The sequence below is a fragment of the Silene latifolia genome, chromosome 4 (genome assembly GCF_048544455.1).
Source record: "Silene latifolia isolate original U9 population chromosome 4, ASM4854445v1, whole genome shotgun sequence".
Classification (NCBI taxonomy): domain Eukaryota; kingdom Viridiplantae; phylum Streptophyta; class Magnoliopsida; order Caryophyllales; family Caryophyllaceae; genus Silene; species Silene latifolia.
The window spans coordinates 14,263,703-14,283,186 of NC_133529.1; the positions used below are offsets into that span (position 1 = coordinate 14,263,703).

At 40.3% G+C, this 19,484-nt stretch overlaps 1 protein-coding gene across 1 annotated transcript; it reads left to right on the plus strand.

Moving 5' to 3' along the window:
• Positions 1-7,974: 7,974 nt before the first annotated feature.
• On the plus strand, positions 7,975-11,931 carry LOC141653058 (magnesium transporter MRS2-I-like). The gene is made up of 11 exons (XM_074460698.1): positions 7,975-8,381; positions 8,711-8,740; positions 9,512-9,632; positions 9,848-9,969; positions 10,127-10,201; positions 10,284-10,508; positions 10,604-10,648; positions 10,726-10,770; positions 11,074-11,103; positions 11,192-11,311; positions 11,564-11,931. The coding sequence occupies exons 1-11, from the start codon at positions 8,157-8,159 to the stop codon at positions 11,648-11,650; spliced, it is 1,125 nt and encodes a 374-aa protein (XP_074316799.1). The 5' UTR covers positions 7,975-8,156; the 3' UTR covers positions 11,651-11,931.
• The last annotated feature ends 7,553 nt before the right edge of the window (positions 11,932-19,484 follow it).

Below are 19,484 nucleotides of genomic sequence, written 5' to 3' on the forward strand. Positions count from 1 at the left end.
GGCCATTTGTGGTGGGGGTTACTTCAATACCAAGAAAGAATGAAAGGGGTCCAAGATCTTTAAGGGAGAACTTGCGAGAGATTTCATCAATGAAGGAACGAATGTGTGCGGGGTTTGGACCAGTCACAATGATATCGTCGACGTAAACGAGGACGAGGAGGGTGGTCTTTACAGTTTTGAGGATAAAAAGGGATGGGTCGGATATAGAGTTTTGGAAATGTAGTGAAGTGAGGTAGTTTTTGAGCTCAGTATACCAAGCTCGGGGTGCCTGTTTCAGACCATAAATGGCTTTGTGAAGGAGGCATACATAATCGGGTTTTTCCGTATCAACGAAACCTGGAGGTTGGGTCATGAATACGGAGTCTGTGAGACGACCTTGAAGGAAGGCATTGTTGACATCGATTTGGTGGAGAGGCCATTTATGGGCCACGGCTAAGGAGAGGACAAGGCGGATTGTGGCGGGTTTAATGACGGGACTGAAGGTTTCCGAATAGTCAACACCAGGGCGTTGATGGAAGCCCTTAGCGACTAATCGAGCTTTGTATTGTTTTAATGTACCATCCGGATTGTATTTCACGCGATACACCCATTTACAGCCAACGACATTTTGTGCTTGGGTGCGGGGAACAAGAGTCCATGTGTGGTTTCGGAGTAAAGCTTGGTGTTCATCAAGCATGGCAGTACGCCACCTTGGATCAACTAGAGCCTGTTTGGTGGTAGTAGGGGTGACATGGTGGGAGGTGGTGGCGGTCTTGGCATAACGCGGGTTCGGTTTCACGATGTTGTTGCTGAGTCTGGTCACGGCACGGGGTGGGATAGGGGGAGGGGGGGGAGGTGACGGGATGCTGCCAGAGGTGGAGGGTGTAGGAGTGGGGGTAGATTCAGCGGTGGTGGGCGAGGTGAGGGAGGAAGGGGGGGTGGCAGGGGTTGTGGGAGAGGGAGCAGGGGAGGGAGGAGGTGTCTCGGAATTGGCAGGGGAAGGGATAGGGTTTGGTTGAGGGATGGAGCGAGGACTGGTAGGAAGTGGGGAAGTGGGTGAGGTAGGGGTGGTAGTGGCGGGTGTGTTTGGATGGACAGAGGAGATGGGTAAAGAGTGATCAAGAAGAGGTATGGTGAGTTCACACCAATGATCAGGGGTAGTAATAGATGGATTAGACGTGTTAGCAAGTTTAGTGTATGGGAATTCGTGTTCGATAAATCGAACATGACGCGAGGTGTAAAGTTTTTGAGTGACGGGATCGAAGCACAAGTATGCACTTTGGGTATTCGAGTATCCAACAAAGACACACGGGGTGGATTTTGGGTCGAGTTTATGGTTAGTATACGGGCGAAGCCACGGATAGCATAGACATCCAAAGGGTTTTAACTTGTGATAGTTGGGATCGGAATTGAATAATAACTGATACGGGGTTTTGTTTTGTAGAGTGGTGGTGGGTAAACGGTTAATAAGATAAGTAGCGGTGGCAAAAGCATAGGGCCAAAACTGGTTCGGCATTCGGGCATGGGTAAGGAGAGCGAGTCCTGTTTCAACGACATGGCGATGGCGTCTTTCGGCAAAACCATTATGCTCAGGTGTATGTGGTGGTGATGTAAGATGAGTGATTCCATTGTCAAGTAGTGTCGGGTTTAATTTTTTGTATTCTCCGCCATTGTCCGAGTAAAAACATTTAATTGGTTTTTGAAAGTATTTCTCAACGATGGATTTGAAGCGCATAAAAGTGAGCGATGTGTCGGATTTATTTTTAATTGGATATAACCAAAAATAATGGGTGAAGTGATCAACAAATATGATGTAATATTTGAAATTATCGTGAGATATGACCGGTGATGTCCAAACGTCAGAGAAAATGAGGTCGAGTGAAGCAGCGGAATGTAACGAGGTGCGATTAAATGGTAACTTGTGGCTTTTATTGATCAAGCAGGAATTACAGTGCAAATAACTAGAAATACGTAAATTATAAAGAGAATTTAAGAGCTTGAGAGTAGAGGTAGAGGGGTGTCCCAGACGGGCATGCCACAAGCCGCTGGGGTTCGAACTAGTGGTGGTGTAGGCGTGAGGTTGAGGGGTTGGTGGTTGCCATTGATAGACGCCATCTTTGAACGGTCCTTGAAGCAAGATCTCACCCGAGGTTCGGTCCTTGAAACAAAAAGAAGAGGGTGAGAAAGAGGCAGTAGCATTATTGTCAATGCAAAATTGAGAAACTGATAAAAGATTACGAGCAATGGTGGGAACAACAAGTACATTATTAAAAATAAGAGAACGAGAATTAGAGGAGATAGTGAAAGAACCATGGTTGGTGATTGGCAAGGCAGACCCGTCACCGATAATGAGATCGTCGGGTCCCTCATATGGGCTGTGGAGGGAGAGGTTTTCGAGATCGTTGGTTATGTGGTTTGAAGCCCCACTATCAACAAGGTAAGCAGAAGTCGAGGTTGATGGAGTGGTAGCAGTGTGAGCATAAGGGCGGTTCGTTGGTGGTGGTGGGAAGGTGACATTAGGGTAATCCCTTTTAAAGGCAGGACAGTCACTGATGACGTGACCGGTCTGTCGACAATATTGACAACGGCCTTTAAAGGGTCGTGGAGTGGAGTTAGAGCCGGGTTGTTGACGGGTCTGATTGGAGTAGGATTGATTGGTGCGAGGTTGATTTGAGGAGTAGCTGTTGTAGTTGTGGTTGTTGTGATTGTGTGAACGGTTTTGGTGGTACTGGGTGCCACGATTAGCAGCGTGGGCAGAAGGAGGAAAGGTTGTGTCGGGTGTTTCGCGATTGACAATTAATTCATGTTGAATTAACCGTTCGTGAAAATCCTCAAAAGTGATGGGCGTGTCTCGAGCGCGAACCACATCAAGAACTTGTTTGTATTTATCGGCTGGCAGACCATGGATGATTTGGGCAATGATGTCCTCGGCATCCATGGGTTTGCCGAGGTGTGCAAGGTGGGTGGTGATGGACTTGATGGTGAGCATATACTCGGTAACAGTGCTGTTACCAAGTGTGAGATGGCGGAGACGATCCTTCAGTTGAAGGATGTGCCCGCGTGAAGGATTAGCATAAGTGGAAGCAAGGAGTTGCCAAGCCTCGCGAGAGGTGTTGGCATCAAGGATGATGGTGGAGACGGATTCGTGAAGGGTTCCGGCTAGGGCTCCAAGAATTAGATTATCTTGTTTGAACCAAGTGATATATGCAGGGTTGGGAATAGGGTCGGGTTTTGGTTTTGAGTCGGTGGCAGCAGGTGTGATGGTGGTGGGTGGTGGTGGGTTGGAGCCATCGATGTAGGAGAAGAGGCCATAGCCACAAAGGAGACGGGTGAGTTGATATTGCCAAGATCGGTATGTTGAGGGTGTTAACTTGATGCAGTTGGGAAAGGAAATGGAAATCAGGGGTTTGGTTGGTTCATCAGTATTGGGAATGAGAGTGTTGGTTGCGTTGGCCATGGTGATAGCGTGAAAAACAACAAGAACGATGAGGATCGATAGGGATCGTGATACCATGTAAGGTTTAGAATAGGTTTTGAATAATTGTATATACAGTGAATGATGTTACAGGCTTTTATACTAAATTACAATGTTATAATAAGGTAACAAATAACTTAAAGAAGGAGGAAAATAAGGCTAATGATATACACAAAACTGATTGCCTAATATTCACAGTTGACTAAATCAATCTTCTTGATTTGCGTCTGATTTGGTTGGAGTATCCTTGATTGAAGATTTGATATTATTAACAACAAGTGAGTACTAATGTACTATGATCTATGAGACTATGACACCGTTATTTCTAGTTTAATTTCAACTCATTTTAGTTTAGATTTAGTTAGTTTAGTATTGTTTAGATCAGCTTATCTTATATCTTCATAAATTAACTTTTATTTCAGCTATATTCAATTCAGTTCAATAGTGAAAAACAAGGCCTATATAGTTGACAAAAGTTATTAAAAGGGTCCATAATTAATTATATATTCATATGCATTTCTCTAAGATGCTGTTTCATTTTTTGATATGACAATATATCACAAAATTATAGAATAAAACTATATTTTTTTTCAAATAAGAGTACTATGTAAAATTGAATTTGAAGAACAACAAATTTTGTACTCCGTTCTTGTTCTTCATTTTACTCGAGGTGTGAGTCTTGTGACAGGTGTCATGTTCTAATATCCTCCTAAATTCAATATATCCCAGGTGTCATGTTGGTCCATGGTTAAACGGGATTTCACGAAAGCTGTTCTGTCCATTCTGAACTCAGGAAGGCTCCTAAAGGAGGTAAATCGTACTTTTATTACTCTTATTCCTAAAAAGGAGAGTCCGGAGGGAGTGTCTGATTACCGACCTATCAGCTTGTGTAATGTGATGATGCGGGTTGTCTCCAAATGTATTACAAATAGGTTGGCAAAAGTCATGAACTCCTTGGTCGGGGAGACGCAAAATGCGTTTCTCCCGGGAAGGAGTATTAGTGATAACATCCTAGTGGCTCATGAGGCAATTCATAAAATATCCAACAATAAGAATGGGAAGACTGGTGTAGGAGTTTTTAAAGCAGATATGAGTAAGGCCTATGACCGTATTCGATGGGATTTCTTAGAGGCGGTCTTGGAAAAATTCGGGTTCCCTCAGCGTTTGAGGATGTTGATCATGAACTGTGTCACATCGGTAAGCTATGAAATCCTTGTAAATGGAGGTCCACTTCCCCAGTTTCGGCCCCGATGTGGTCTACGGCAGGGCGACCCTCTGTCACCTTATCTGTTTATCTTGTGCATGGAGGTTCTAGCCAGTAACATTGATCATGCCCATGACCTGAATATGATTCATGGAGTTCAACTTGTTAGGGGTACTCGGCCTATTACTCACCTTTTTTTCGCAGATGACTCGGTCTTCTTTTTCAAGGATAAGGGTGACACTGTCCAACATCTCATGGGACTTATTCTCGACTATTGCGAGGCCTCAGGACAACAATTAAACCTCGACAAATCTGGGATTTTATTCAGCCCTAATACAACTTTGAATAGGGCACAAAGGATGTTAAAGATTTTCAGGATCACTAAGAATAAGGGCATTGGTAAGTATCTGGGAATTCCGGCAGAGTTTACAGAATCCAAAAAAGGAATTTTTACTGCTCTTATTGAGCATGTCACCAAACGTATCTCTTCTTGGAACGGAATTTTTCTATCACCAGCGGGTCGCCTTACCCTAATTTCATCGGTTCTATCCAATCTTTCAAATTATGTTCTATCGGTTTTTAAAATTCCGGTAAGTGTGGCAAAAAAGATTAACTCTCTTTTGACACAATTTTGGTGGACGGGATGTAAGATGGGTAATAACATTCACTGGTGTAGCAAAAACTTTCTGAGCTTACCTAAGAGTGCGGGAGGGCTCGGAATCAGGAATGTCGAGTGTCTTAACCAGGCCTTGTTGGCCAAACATGGATGGAGGCTTGTCTCTGGGGAAAATTCTTTATTTTGCAGGATTTTCAGGCAAAAGGTGTTTGGGTCTCAGGCTTTCCAGCACGATTTGCACCCCATCAGAGGGACTGGAAGTTCGTGGGGTATTCGTAGCATTCTACATGGGCTGTCTTTTATCCTGGATAATTTTGGTTGGAAAATTGGGAGGGGCTCGAGGTTAAATGTGTGGGTCGCTTTCGATGGGTGGGGGGCAAACAACCGAAACCAAAGGATATGTGGCTTGATCTGAACAATAGCCATTTGGCAAGCTTGCAAGTAAGTGATCTTTTTGACCAAAATGGTAAGTGGAATGCTAATTTAATTAGTACAGTTTTCAAGGAAGAGTGGTCAAGTCATATTCTGGCTATCCCACCTTGCGAGCTTAGGGTGAGGGATAAGGTCTACTGGCCGTTTACTAAGAATGGAGCTTTTACGGTTAAGAGTGGCTATGGACTTATTTTTCATAACTATATGACTGCAAGAGGTTCCATTAAAGACAGGTCAAGAATTAATGACAGAGGGAGAGAGTTCTGTAGGAAAACGTTATGGAGATTACCCGTTCCGGAGGTTTGGAAAATTCTTATCTGGAAAATTATTGTTAAGGCTCGCCTATTGGTAGTGAGTTCTGAAGCGTAAGCTTGACATCGAACCTTTCGTGGCATGTGTGGAGAGGGGCCGAAATGTGTGGAATCCATGGAACATCTCTTTCACGACTGTAGTCTTGTTCAACGTCTATGGGCGACCTCGGATTTGGGAATCCGGGTGGAAAGTACCGAGGGGCTATCGGTCACGGAATGGATTTATGATTGGATGCGATACTTCTCAAAAAGTGAAGGGGGCGAGGCCAAGATGATCACTTTTATGGCCATCCTGTGGGGTGTGTGGTCGTTGAGAAACAGGGTCATTTTTCAGGATTTGGATCTAAATCCGATTACTATTACGGGATGTTTCTTTAGTTCAATCCAGGAGAAATATTCGGGTGTTAAGTAATTCCCATCCTACACAATCGACCCAGGATAAGCTCCAAAGTTACGTGGAAGACTCGTCACGGGAGGATCGTGAAGCCATTCGTATTGGTCACCCTGTCAATCTCATTGGAAACCACAACGCTTGTGGGGTGGTTAGGATCAAAGTGGATGCTAGGCGCTACGGAGCTTTGAAGCGGCGGTCGGTTGGATTGCTTTAGATCAAACAGGTAAGGAAATCGCAAGGAGACAAGTGCACATCAGGGCTGAATCAACGTTACAAGCAGAAGCACTCGGGGTCAGGGACGTCGTGTCATGGGCGCAAGATCAGAGAATTCTCCATCTAGCCGTTCGTCGATCGTCTCGATTGATCAATCAAGTAGCGGGAATCGACAAGGAAGATCACTTGATTGCCGGTATCCTGGAGGACGTTCGTGATCGATTCAGTTTCTTTCATTGCTTGAGTCTAAGTTTTATTCCTAGGAGTCTAAATAGTATAGCGCATGGTTTGGCTAAACAAGCCTTGCGTATGTAGGACTCTTATTTTACAGCTGTCAAAAAAAAAAAAAAAAAAAATATTTCAAAAAATAATCTAAATACCACATGTAAAATTATGTAAGTAAATCACTTCATCAATTTTGTAGATATTTATTGAATATCGTCTTATGTTATTACCATCTTTACGGAATTATTGGCTAAATTAAGGATAATAGTGATAGTTTTTAATGTCTTAACATGTGATGTATTAGTACACTTCGACTCTTAGGTACACATTAAAATTTTGTACCATCATTCTTGTACATAGTTTGCCGTTTATCATATATGCTTAGAAAATTCAAAACACATATGATGTAAAGGTAATAATTGTGAAGTCCATCGTTATAGAATACTCCTGATCATTTGTTTACTTTAGAATGCTTCTAAATCCTAATAGGTAATTTGATCTTTTATATTCATTATTGTCCACTTGTCATCTAATGAAAATAACTATAATGCACTAGTGTAAAAATTTCGAAATGTACTTCAACCATTTACCTTTTTTATTCTTTGTTAAACTATGCTTTAAACACAGATAGAGATGGCAGTGGGCCGTGCCTCGTGCCGACCCACTGTATCTAAGGAGAAAATGGCACGGCCAAGCCCGTGGGTTTCATGTCAAGCCGTGCTTGAGCGTGCCAAGCAATTCCTTCACATAAGTCTTATTTCTTTGTATTTTGAGCATGCCAAGTGTGTTATGTCCAGCTGGACTGTGCTATGTCCAGGCTAGGCACGATCTTTTTTTCTCAAACTTCGGCTTAGGCGTGCTGTGTCGTGCTGGGCCAATCTTGTGTCGAGCTAAAATGGGCCATGAATTGTGCTAAGGTGTGCCGGCCCAGCAGCCCGCGTGCCACTCTCATCACTAAATATAGGTAAACAAATGACTGACACAAATAGGGTAAAATGTTTGTTACGAGTTACGAGTTACGAGTTAGGACATTCGAATTCGTTCAGAAACGGAGCATGAGCATGACACTCAAATCCAACAACACACGTTCCCCACCACCTGCACTAAACGCCATACACCCACCATGTCCATTTCTCAAATTTACACCATTTTCCCACCAAACATACCTTTCACCCTCTTCAATTCCTACCTTCTTTCTGCCCTCCTCACTTCACCACTCCAAAATTCCCACAATTTCACCTTCAAAATTCACCATTTTTACACCCCTTCATTTGTAAATAACAAATTAAACAATTCTTAACTTAAGCATGATTATAGAGGAACAAAATAGAATAATTAAGAAGAAAACATTGGTTTGTAGCAATTGGGTTTGGTTTAATAAAGATGGAGAAAATAAAGTTTTGGAATTGGATAAGTATTCTATTCTTAGACGGTTGGGAATTCATGCTAGAGATTTGAGGATTTTGGATCCTTTGTTGTCTTATCCTTCTACTATTTTGGGTAGAGAAAGAGCTATCATTGTTAATTTAGAGGTTTAATTTCTTTACTTTTGTATAATTTAGCTTTTTTTAGTATGTGTTTTGGTGTAATTTGGTGATTTAGTGTTCGTAAATTCTTATTTGAGACCGTCTTAAACTTAAGAGTTGAGACAATTCCTTTCCATGCAATTTTGATGTTGTATTATTATCAATCTCAATCATTTATTTACCTCGGATTAAAGTACCCTCACATGAATGGGATAAATGAAGTAAGTTTAAGACGGTCTTAAGCAACGCGAACAATTTAATGTTTTACTTACGGAATTAATTTTGAGTGGAGTGAATGTGTTTCTGATTCTGTTTGTTTAATTATTTAATTTCAGCATATCAAAGCTATTATCACAGCTGAGGAGGTAACTTCTATCCAACTCCTTTTTTGTTTATAAAATGATATGATATGATTAGTTTGAATTATTCTCCATCCATCTTCATCATTTGTTTATCTATTTTATTACTTTGTATTTCTTATGAGTATTTTACTTAATGTTAAATAAATGATTGGTACAGAGAGAATAATAATTGAAAAAAATCTGTTACTTGTGGTAGAACTTCTGATTAAGTTAGGCCGTATTGTTGGTTGAAGCGCTTGCGCTTATAGGAACGGTGGTGTGCGGTGAGGCGAAAGATTTATACTCCGTATATTGTTAATCTAGCAGTTGAAGGAGATATTTTATGCGTTTTCTTTAGAGAGTAGAATTATCACATTGTTTACGTGAGGCCAAAAGTAGCGGACTTTATGGCTAATTTAGGACACTAATGTGCTATTCTTTCAAGGTCGATTGGGCTTTCACTTGCTTTATTCATCCCCAAAAGGATGCATAAAGTGTCACAAAGATTATAATCGTCACATTGTTTACGTGAGGCCAAAGTAGCGGACTTTATGGCTAATTTAGGACAATCGCGTCCTATTCTTTCAATGCGGACGGAGAGTCATTGGCCTGCACTTTTTTTATTCATCCGAAAGGATGATACTGGTTCTATCCGAGAAGATCAACGTGTTTCATTTCTAGAAAAATAAAGAATAATTATATACTCCCTAAAAAGTCGCGTTAGGGAGATTGTCTTACCTAACGCCAACTTATTTAATTAATTATTTCGATATTGATAAGCTGAATTGTGATTAGGTATTGCTTAGGGATCCATTAGATGAAAATGTGATACCAATGGTTAAGGAGCTTGAAAGGAGATTTGCTTCACCAGGTGCCTTTTTGGAGGGGCAGGGAGAGGATGATGAGCAATCCGATGGTAATTTCCCTTGACAAAGTTAAAAATTCACTTCTTTAGTTCTTTTGCGTGAATTCTCCGCTTCAATTCACACTTGTATAGTTACTCTGCACATTACCGTAACCTGTATAAGTTGTGATAACACTTTACCAAACAAAATGAGTTGAGAATATAATGTTGTACTTTAGTTATATTTATGATTGTGATCACTAATGATTAGCAAATGGCAAATTTAGACTTCCCATTTGAGTTTCGGGCGCTAGAAGTAATGCTAGAAGCAATCTGCAGTCATCTTGATGCTCGTACGACAGAGTTGGAGACTGCTGCTTACCCTGCTTTAGATGAGTTGACCTCTAAGGTTAGTTCAATGATCTAGTGTTGCATTACCACTATCTTACCCTGCTTTAGACGAGTTGATCTCAAATTGTATTGATTTTAGATCGTCTCTAAAAAATCTAGTTGAATTTTTTATTATGTTGGCATAGTATGACTTTGACATTTGATTATGATGAAAGATTAGCAGCCGTAATCTGGACAGAGTACGAAAACTGAAAAGTGCGATGACAAGGTTGACAAATCGGGTTCAAAAGGTGTGAAATATTTCTAATATCCCAAAGTATTTTATATGCTATTCTATATTTCTATTCCTTTCACAATTTGTTCAACTTCTAGATCAGAGATGAACTAGAGCAACTACTAGACGATGATGAAGACATGGAAGACCTTTATTTATCGAGAAAATTATCAAGACATTCTTCACCTGCCAGCTTTTCTTACGCTCCATGCTGGTATCTTTCATCACCTGCCTTACGGTCAAAGGCATCCAAAACAAGCAGAGCAAGTGGAGTATCTGTCCATGAAGAGCACGATGTTGAGGAGCTTGAAATGTTACTTGAGGTAATGCTGTAATGGTATCATCTCTTTTAATTCTCGTATAAGTAGAATTATTGATCTTAGGTTAAGATTGTTGTCTTCTGGTGCACACATTTCAGGCGTATTTCATGCAAATTGATAGCACAATGAACAAACTGACTACTGTAAGTACTTGTGATTCTGCTCGTGTAGTTTTGACTCCGTTTCATATTCTTCGTCTTAAAAGACATTCTCTTTTCAGCTTCGCGAGTATATTGATGACACAGAGGACTACATCAACATTCAGGTAAGCAAGACTAGGTGTCAGATGTACGCAGTCTTAAGTGGCAGATCTAGAGATTTTTGAAATTCGTTCCTGAAATCTGTTGAATATTTTGAAGATATTCTCGAAATTTTTTTAAAAAAATTTTAAAACATGAAAGTTGGGAAAAATGCACGAAAGCTTTAGTTTTGTGGTGTCTGAAGACCCCGGATCGTTCAGTGTGCACCCGCAAAACACTGAAAGGCTTTTTTTGGATGATCATAACGAAATTGCACTGAGATTTCTATTACGAGACTAATACTGAAAGTTTATTATCTGAAATTTCAGTTGGACAACCACAGAAATCAACTGATTCAGGTATGTATAATGTATTTTATGACTTCATTATCGCCAAATTACTAAAATTCAATCTTTATTCATCTCCTCATCGCTTCTGTGGATGCAGCTCGAACTTTTCCTTAGCTCTGGAACTGTCTCTTTATCGGTGTACTCGTTGATAGGGGCAATATTTGGCATGAACATTCCATACACATGGAACAAACACTATGGATATCTGTTTAAATGGGTGCGTTGCCTCTCCTTTCTTGGTCTTTTCAGGAACACCGTGAATAATTTTGATCATTCCTGTCCTGCTCTTTCTAGTTGATTTCAGAGTCGCCGACTTTCTCTCTTAGATATCACCTATACCAATGTGATGGGCTGGTGTTGTTCTAGGAATCAACCTAGTTTCAGTTTCTTTCTGCAAAAGAATGAATTTAGGGATATTTAAGTATTTCCTATGAATTTGATGCACATTTTTTTGGAATCCTATACTTAGGTGATCATCCTCGCGGGATTAGCAAGCGGGACAATCTTCTTAACGATAATGATCTATGCTCGTCACAAAGGTCTTGTCGGGACTTGATCGATGAGAAAGGACACGCAATGACGCAAGGCAATGCAGAGCGAAATCAAAGAAGACTGGTCAGATGCATAGATGAAGAGATCTGAGGCATGTTTCCCGTAAGTGAATTAGCGCGACTAAACTAATTAATTAGTCATAACTCATAACATGTGAATGTGGCTTATATACTGCTACTGAATGGTGAAACATTTGAATTCACATCTCATCACATGCTAAGAATTTTGTTGATCTGAACAAGCTGCAAGATGTTTATTTAGCAAATTGAAATCCTGTTCGTTTTCTGCTGGTAGGCCGTTAAATTGAGTTCTCCCTCCGTGTTAATCATTTGTTTACCTTTGATTAAAAGTTCGTCTCACAAAGAATATGAATGGTAAACAAATGATTGAGACGGAGGAAATATTTTTTCTCAGAAGATTTGGCTTGGTCCCTTAAACGTCAAGCGCAATGCATACCAAAGCCTAGGATATGACGAAGCGTTACAAAAACATGCTCAACCAGTGTCCCCGGATCCACACGCATGGATCCACCATTGCGCGTAGCCTAAAATCAACCAAGCAAAGGGGAGTCGGAATTGAATAAGACGAGGAAATATTAATAAATAAGCAAATTTACCATTAGGGTAAATGGTTTGTACTAATCATGTATGCTAGGTTTAAGTAATATATGTAAGTGTTAGGTGTAAGATAAATAAGCTAGAAAAGTGTCTTAGGAAAAGTGGAAAGTGTAACACCAAGGTGTGCAAGGTGTATGAATGTATGATGCATGCTTATCCTATGCCCTTATGAAAGTAGTATAAATAGGGAAGCTTGGTACCTTATGTGTTCAAGCTAAGTTCAATCAAAAAATACTTCTCTTATAAAATCCTTCCCTTATACAACTTTTTTTGTTAATAATCAAAGTCCTAGTTTTCTTATCATAAAAACTCTTATCCTAATTAAACCTCATTTGTGGGTGTACTTACTATGTGTTCGTAATCTTGGTATCAGAACCATGGCAGTCTAAGCCTTGGCTCTTATCTTCCTAAAAAGTATTAGAGAATGATGGGTTATCCCCTCTACTAATACCCTAAGTATGGAGAAGTATGCTCTATGGTTGCCATTCTATGGATCCTCCACATCAGAAAATTCTTACTAGGCGAAATAAGGTGTAAAGAATTAACTATGATGTTGTTAAAGGCTTGTACCTTGAGACAAAAGTTAAGGTTATATGTTGTCTCCGTTTAGTAATTTAAGAACAAAAAAGTTAAATCCTTTATCCTTTCATATTATAAAAAAGGGAGGATAACTCATTACAATTTAAAACTTTGAAGGATAGATAAGAAATAAGGCATTCTATTATGGTTTCTGGTCTCATATCAAAAATATGGAAAATACTTCTAATATCTTAGCACATATTCTTCTCCTTTTCGCAAATCAAATGTTAGTAAAATAGATTATCTTTATGAAGTAGAATATGTAAACTTAAATAATAGAGTCCCTATTACCCAACTTCCTTTGTTAAATCCATATCGAGCCTTTACAAAACCAAATTCCACATTTCCAAAAGTTATCAAACAAGCATTTGGCCCACATAAAAATACAGTTAGAGAAATTGTTCTGGCCTCAGAGTTAGAACAACATTTTGTCCCAGCTACGGAAGCAGAACAAATAATTCCCCTCCGACTCAATGAAGCCATGCTTCACACATGGAAAACAAGTGGTTACACCCACCTTCATTATGGAGTAGTACGTTTAGCACTAACTCTCCATGGTAGGAAGGGTCTTCCTGTTGTAGCATGAATAGCTCTACTTGATACAAGGTACAAAGAATACCAACATGCTTGTATTGCAACCATCCAGACAACCCTCAATGCAGGTACTGTATTTGTCACCCTATTTCCAAATTTTAACATGGCATTAGAAGATCCGCAAATTCTTCAAAATCTTCAAATCCAACTACAAATAACCGGAACTCCGCAAGTTGCAAATACATATGCTAAAACTCTTCACCACCAAACGACATATAGGGTTCAAAACCATGCAATGGATCTTAGTATTCCAAGAGATACAAACGATGCTCTCTTTATTCAACTGGAATCACAACATAGCCCGTCTTGTATTCATATCCCTAGACAAATTCCTAAAAATGAACTCATTAAACTCCTCCCAGAGTCTTGGATTACCAATTATGAAAAAATACATGGCATTAATACTCCTCTATAATCCCTAGACTCCAAAATTACCAAACAAAAAGATGGCACCATTGAAATATTTTTCAAAAAAGAACCGAGTGAAAAGTCTTGTCCATCAGTTTTCTGTACTGAAATAAATACTATCACTCCACTTTTCATCCCAATGAAACAAAATGAGAGTTATCTTAATATTCCTATACATTCTTTTAACTCTCTTGGAGACTCAGTATACGTATTTAAAGACAACTCAGGACACAAATTCTTTGATGTCTGTGACTATGAGAACTGCATGATAACAGACTCAGATGAAGATGACTATCCAAGGAGAAGAAATAGAAACAAAAAATCCTCTCAACAAATCCTTAAAGAAAAATATGTGTCAGGAGATCCTAGTGTTGGCCTCTTAAGAAAACCAACTGGGAAAACTTTTGAATATTATGTACGATATTCAAAACAAGAAAAGTCTGCCAATTCACAAAAGGATACCCCTACATGTTACATGTTTGGTCCATCCTCTTCTCAAGACACAAATTTTCCACCAACAGAATTTGAGGAAGGAAATTCAAAACATTCTTGGAAAATCAAAAATCCAGTCATCAAAAATCCAGATGGTTCAACAAAGCAAGTAAGTGCTGCAGAAGCAACATTAAACTAGCAGTCGGAAAAAGCACGAGCCCAAAATAATCTGTTGCAACAAATAGATCAGAAGATGCCAATCATGGATCTTGCAGTAAAAGAAATACATCAAAAAATCTCTTCATTACACCAAGAACTCCTGCAACTTGCAACAACAACTTCTATAGCCTCTCCACTCATTTTCCAAAAGGAGTCCGAATTAAAATCCTTAAAAGCCCAGTTATGCTCCTTACAAAAAATCCATTAAAAACACCACTAAACACCTAGCATACATGATTAGTACAAACCATTTACCCTAATGGTAAATTTGCTTATTTATGAACATTTCCTTGTCTTATTAGCCAAAACCAACTACTGAAAGAGTACTCCCTTTGTCTCATCCAATCATTTACGTATTTGCTAAATCCCGCACACTAGTTTACTATATCCCGCACACTTTTTCCCTAATATGCCATAACTACCTCGCAAATTGCATAGTACAACCGGTTGTACTATAATACTATACAACCGGCCCACTTCACAAGTCACAGCCCAACACTTAAAAAAAAAAAAAAATCAATTAAATCAGACGATACAGTCATCTCTCCCAAAACCAAACTCTAAACCTCTCAACTTTAACCTAAAAATGGAGAAAGAAAACCAATTGACAATCCCATCAAGAAGGAAAAATGCAAGTAACAATATTTAAAGGTAAATTCTTCATCAATTTGTACTATTGACATGTATTTTATCATTTTTACCCAAATTATCATAACCCTAATTTTTGTGTTTGACACCGTTTTCTCCAGTTATCATAATTGTTTGATGTTTCATGATTGTCTTCATGTTTATGATCAGTAACGAATTGAAATTGTACAAATAACACATTTTGTTTGAATCTGGTCAGTTCTAATTTTGTGATAATGGTGTAAGGTTGTATTAAAATCATAAACAATGAATGGATGTTGTCAGTAATGGTGCACAAATATTATGTTGCGTATAATTGTTTTTACGAGCCGAGAATTTGGTAGGGCTTTAATGAAATACTAAAATAGTATAAGTGGGATATTGGATGCACAATACTATATGTTAGTTTTGAAGATTACGGCTGTAATCTAATCGGGGTTAATTACATAGGAAAGTAATAATGAAAAAGAAGCAACTACATTGAAATTGAAACGTATGAATCTATCTATGACTCTACCACCATGTTAATTTGAGTTTGCAGGCCACGATGGAATTTTCCGTCTGTTAAGAAGATGGAATTTTTTGTCCGTTAAGCAGATGGAATTTTTCATCTATTAACCTGAGTTTCGGTCTTCGAGTTTCTTATGACCTTTTGCTCCTCATCTACTGACACGTATTCTTCTGTGCAATTTACTGAGCTATTACTTTCAATGTATAGTATCTTTTAGTTAGTATGTAAGAATGTTGAAATTACATAAAAGATGTAGAGCTGTTGTATAAAGATTACGAGTTTTCATACAAAGATTTTCAGTTTACAATTTAATACTACAAACTAGTTTTGTGTTACTTTTATATCCTAATTGGTTTTGTCTATTCTTTTTATTAGACCTTTGAAAAGGTCAAAAAAATGATGAAGAAGAACACACTAACGACGACAGTGATATGGAAATGTTCCCTCGCTTAGAGACAAGGATGTCTCCGGCAAAAGTAGTGAAACTGATCAACAATTTATCTCTCACTCAAAAAGAAAGTTTGTCGGCTACACCTTTTAGTCATTTCCTAAATTTAAAGCTGGCCCAGATACCCACCAAATTAGCTCACTATGTAGTGGCTAATTACAACTTCAGAGACGGGAAATTATCACCATTGGATGGGAGGACTAATTGTAAGGCTATGGTGTACTTTAGACATAAATGGGTTTTTATGTCGTCACATACTAAGAATCTATCATTGTAATTGTGTTGACGAGATACCTAATGTTTATGGTCTTAAGCGTTGGACGAAGGATGCAAAACCAAAAGATGATGTCATTGAAGGGTCTAAAGGAAAGGTTGCAGGCCCTGTGTGGAGATTGGATATGCAACGCCATTTTCATAAGCTCATTATTGCTAGCAGTGAAAATGAGATCACAAGGGGCATTGTTAATGATTACTTTGAGAAGGTAAGGAAAGAGGTTGAGGCTGTATTAAGTGGCATCCAATTCTCGGACGTTGAAGTTGACGATGTTGATATAATACAAAATCCAAAGGGGAGGACAAAGAAGGGGGAAAGGTTTACTAGGAAGAGGAGTTTGATAGATATCCAAGCTAGTCGAGCTCGTGGGAAATTCAAAGCCGCTAAGACTCGTGCACGTAAAAAGGCAGCAAATGATGTAGAGAAAGAGGGAGATAGAGTTGGAGGTGTGCCTCCTACTAGTAATCTTGGTACTAGTCACATAGGTTTTAGGGATATTTTGATGACTTCGGAGAATTATAATGTATAGTTTTCTTAACATTGTAAATTAGCACTCTACTTGCTTATGTAGTAGTTCTGGTTTAATTTGAAACTAGTGTAGAGCCCGTGCGAATGCACGGTATTTTAGATGGTCATGTGTAGAGAACTTAATAATTAGAGCTAATAATAGTATATAAATTAACTTTGAATTTTATTTTTAATTATCTACAATTGTTAATGTGCAAAATACTAAGAATTAAAATAGAGAGAATCTTAAAATTCATTGTTAGTTTAAGGTCTAGGGTTTCCTAGGGCTCCGTCTGAATTTTCTTTGCGCTCTCCTCCTCTTCGAGGCTCTTCTCACGTCTACGTGAGATTGGGCTATCTAGGTTTCTCTGTTCGTTTCCTTTGATTTTCTTTTGTTCTCTTTGTTGTGCAGGTGCTGATGGAAGACGGACCTCTGGGGCCACGCCGGGACGGGAAGGAGCCAATGGGGGGTGATGAGGGACTCTTCGATTGGGATGATGATGGTCAGACGTCGGCGGAAGGAGGCAAAATTCTTCTTGTTGGGAAATTATGGGCTTCTAGGGCTATTAATGTTAAAGCGGCGGTGGATACGATGGTTAAATTGTGGAATCCGTCGAAACCAATCCTGGGTAATGTGGTGGACACGAAAGAGAAGACATTCATCTTTCGATTTGAGTCTGAGAGGGATAGGGCTAAGGTTTTGGAGGGCCAACCATGGCATTTTGAGAAATTTCTATGGTGCTTCGACGAACCAAATCAATCAGGTAAGGTCACGGATACCTCGCTATTTCGATTTCCTATTTGGACAAGAATATACGACCTCCCTATATCAGGAAGAACTAGTTCATCGAATGCCAAGAGATTAGGGGATAGCCTGGGTTCATTCATCCAGTTTGAGCACGGGCCAAATCCTGAACTTGATAGAGCAGTTCGAGTTCGAGTATTGTATGATATCCGCATGCCTCTGAAAACTTCGATCCCTATCCGGATGAAGGATGGGAGAACCGTTAATTTTAGCGTGAAATATGAGCGGCTACCGACCTTTTGCTATGGGTGTGGATTGATTGGGCATGGCGAAAAGGATTGTGATGACGGACCATATGAAGATGAGGATTTGAACTTTGGGGACTGGTTGCGGGCCTCACCGTGGAAGGTCGTGAAAACAGTGAAAGAGGGGTCAATGAAGGCTGCTCGGGACCTTAGAGCGAGATTTGATGAGGTTAATAAAGCTGAAACTGAGGAATGTATTTCGAGAATGATTGATAAACTCCAAAATATTGCACTAGACCTCCGGAAAAAGAAGATATGGACTAACTCTATGGGTCGAAGTGAAGAGGATAATCAAGGTAGCAGCGTGGGGGGAGAGCATGTTTGGAGGGAGAATGGGGATGAAGTCAGTAACGGTAATGGGAGTAAGGTAGGGGGTGAAGGGAGCAGGGAGGAGAATAATGGTGGGAAGGGCAGGAGAAGTGAGGTGGGGGAAGAGGGAGTGCTTACATCCATGGCAGTTCTGAGTGCGGGAGTGGAAGGGAGGCAGTCGGTGGAGAGAAATGATGATGGTGGTAAGCATGGGGTGGTGGCAGGAGGACAGAGTAGGCACTGGAAGAAAGTGGCGAGGGCGGTGGGAAAGGAGATGGGGCAGGTACGGGTCAGGGAGATGGAGCTCTGTACCGGTAAGAGGGGGAGGGAGGAGGGGTCTGCTTGTGAGGGCCAGAAAAAATTAAAAACAAATGTAGACGGGGGCGTCTTAATACCCGAGGCGGAGGTTGACGGTGGTCAACCCCGCCGGGCTCAATGAATCTCCTAAGCATTAACTGTCGGGGCTTGGGCAACCCCGATACAGTTTGTTCTCTCCGAGCTCTGGTTCGGAGAGAGGCCCCGGCCATACTTTTTCTTTGTGAAACGAAATTGTGTGGTCGTGAGATGAGGAGGGTGAGGGAGAGGTTTGATGGTTATTTTGGGATCGAGGTGGATAGTGTTGGGAGGTCGGGAGGATTAGCTATGTTATGGAGAAAGGAGATCGATTGCACTTTTGTTTCGGCCTCTGTACACCACATGGACTTCACGGTCCGAGGAGAGAGTGGGGAGTGGAGGTTGACGGGTTTCTATGGGTGGCCGGCAGTGGCAGATAGACGCCTTTCGTGGGAGCTTCTTAGGTTACTTAATGGACAGTCTTCCCTACCTTGGGTTTGTATAGGAGATTTCAACGAAATCCTCTTATCTACGGAGATGAAGGGGGGTAGCCGTCCACAATGGCAGATGAATAATTTTCGAGCTGCTGTTGATGATTGTGGGTTGCGGGATGTTCCTTGGGAGGGCTATAACTTCTCCTTCGACAACGGCCAAATTGGTGAGGCAAATAGGCAATGTATGTTAGACCGGGCACTTTGTACGTCGACATGGACTGATATTTTCCCCTATGCTCGGCTAATATATCTGAATAGAGAATGGTCGGACCACGCGCCTATTAAACTTATTCTCAACAGACATGATAATATCGAGAGACGGCAACGTGGGTTTAAGTTTGAGCAGGTGTGGGTTGGTGAAGTGGGCTGTTGCGAAGCTATTGAGCGAGGTATGGAGAAGGGAGGGGGTAGGCTGGTTGCGGTGCTTGAGGAGTGT

Coding starts and splice junctions, on each gene's coding strand:
- LOC141653058 (XM_074460698.1), top strand. CDS start 8,157: ATGATTATAGAGGAACAAAATAGAATAATTAAGAAGAAAACATTGGTT. Junction 8,741..9,511: donor CTATTATCACAGCTGAGGAG/GTAACTTCTATC, acceptor AATTGTGATTAG/GTATTGCTTAGGGATCCATT. Junction 10,649..10,725: donor CAATGAACAAACTGACTACT/GTAAGTACTTGT, acceptor TTCTCTTTTCAG/CTTCGCGAGTATATTGATGA.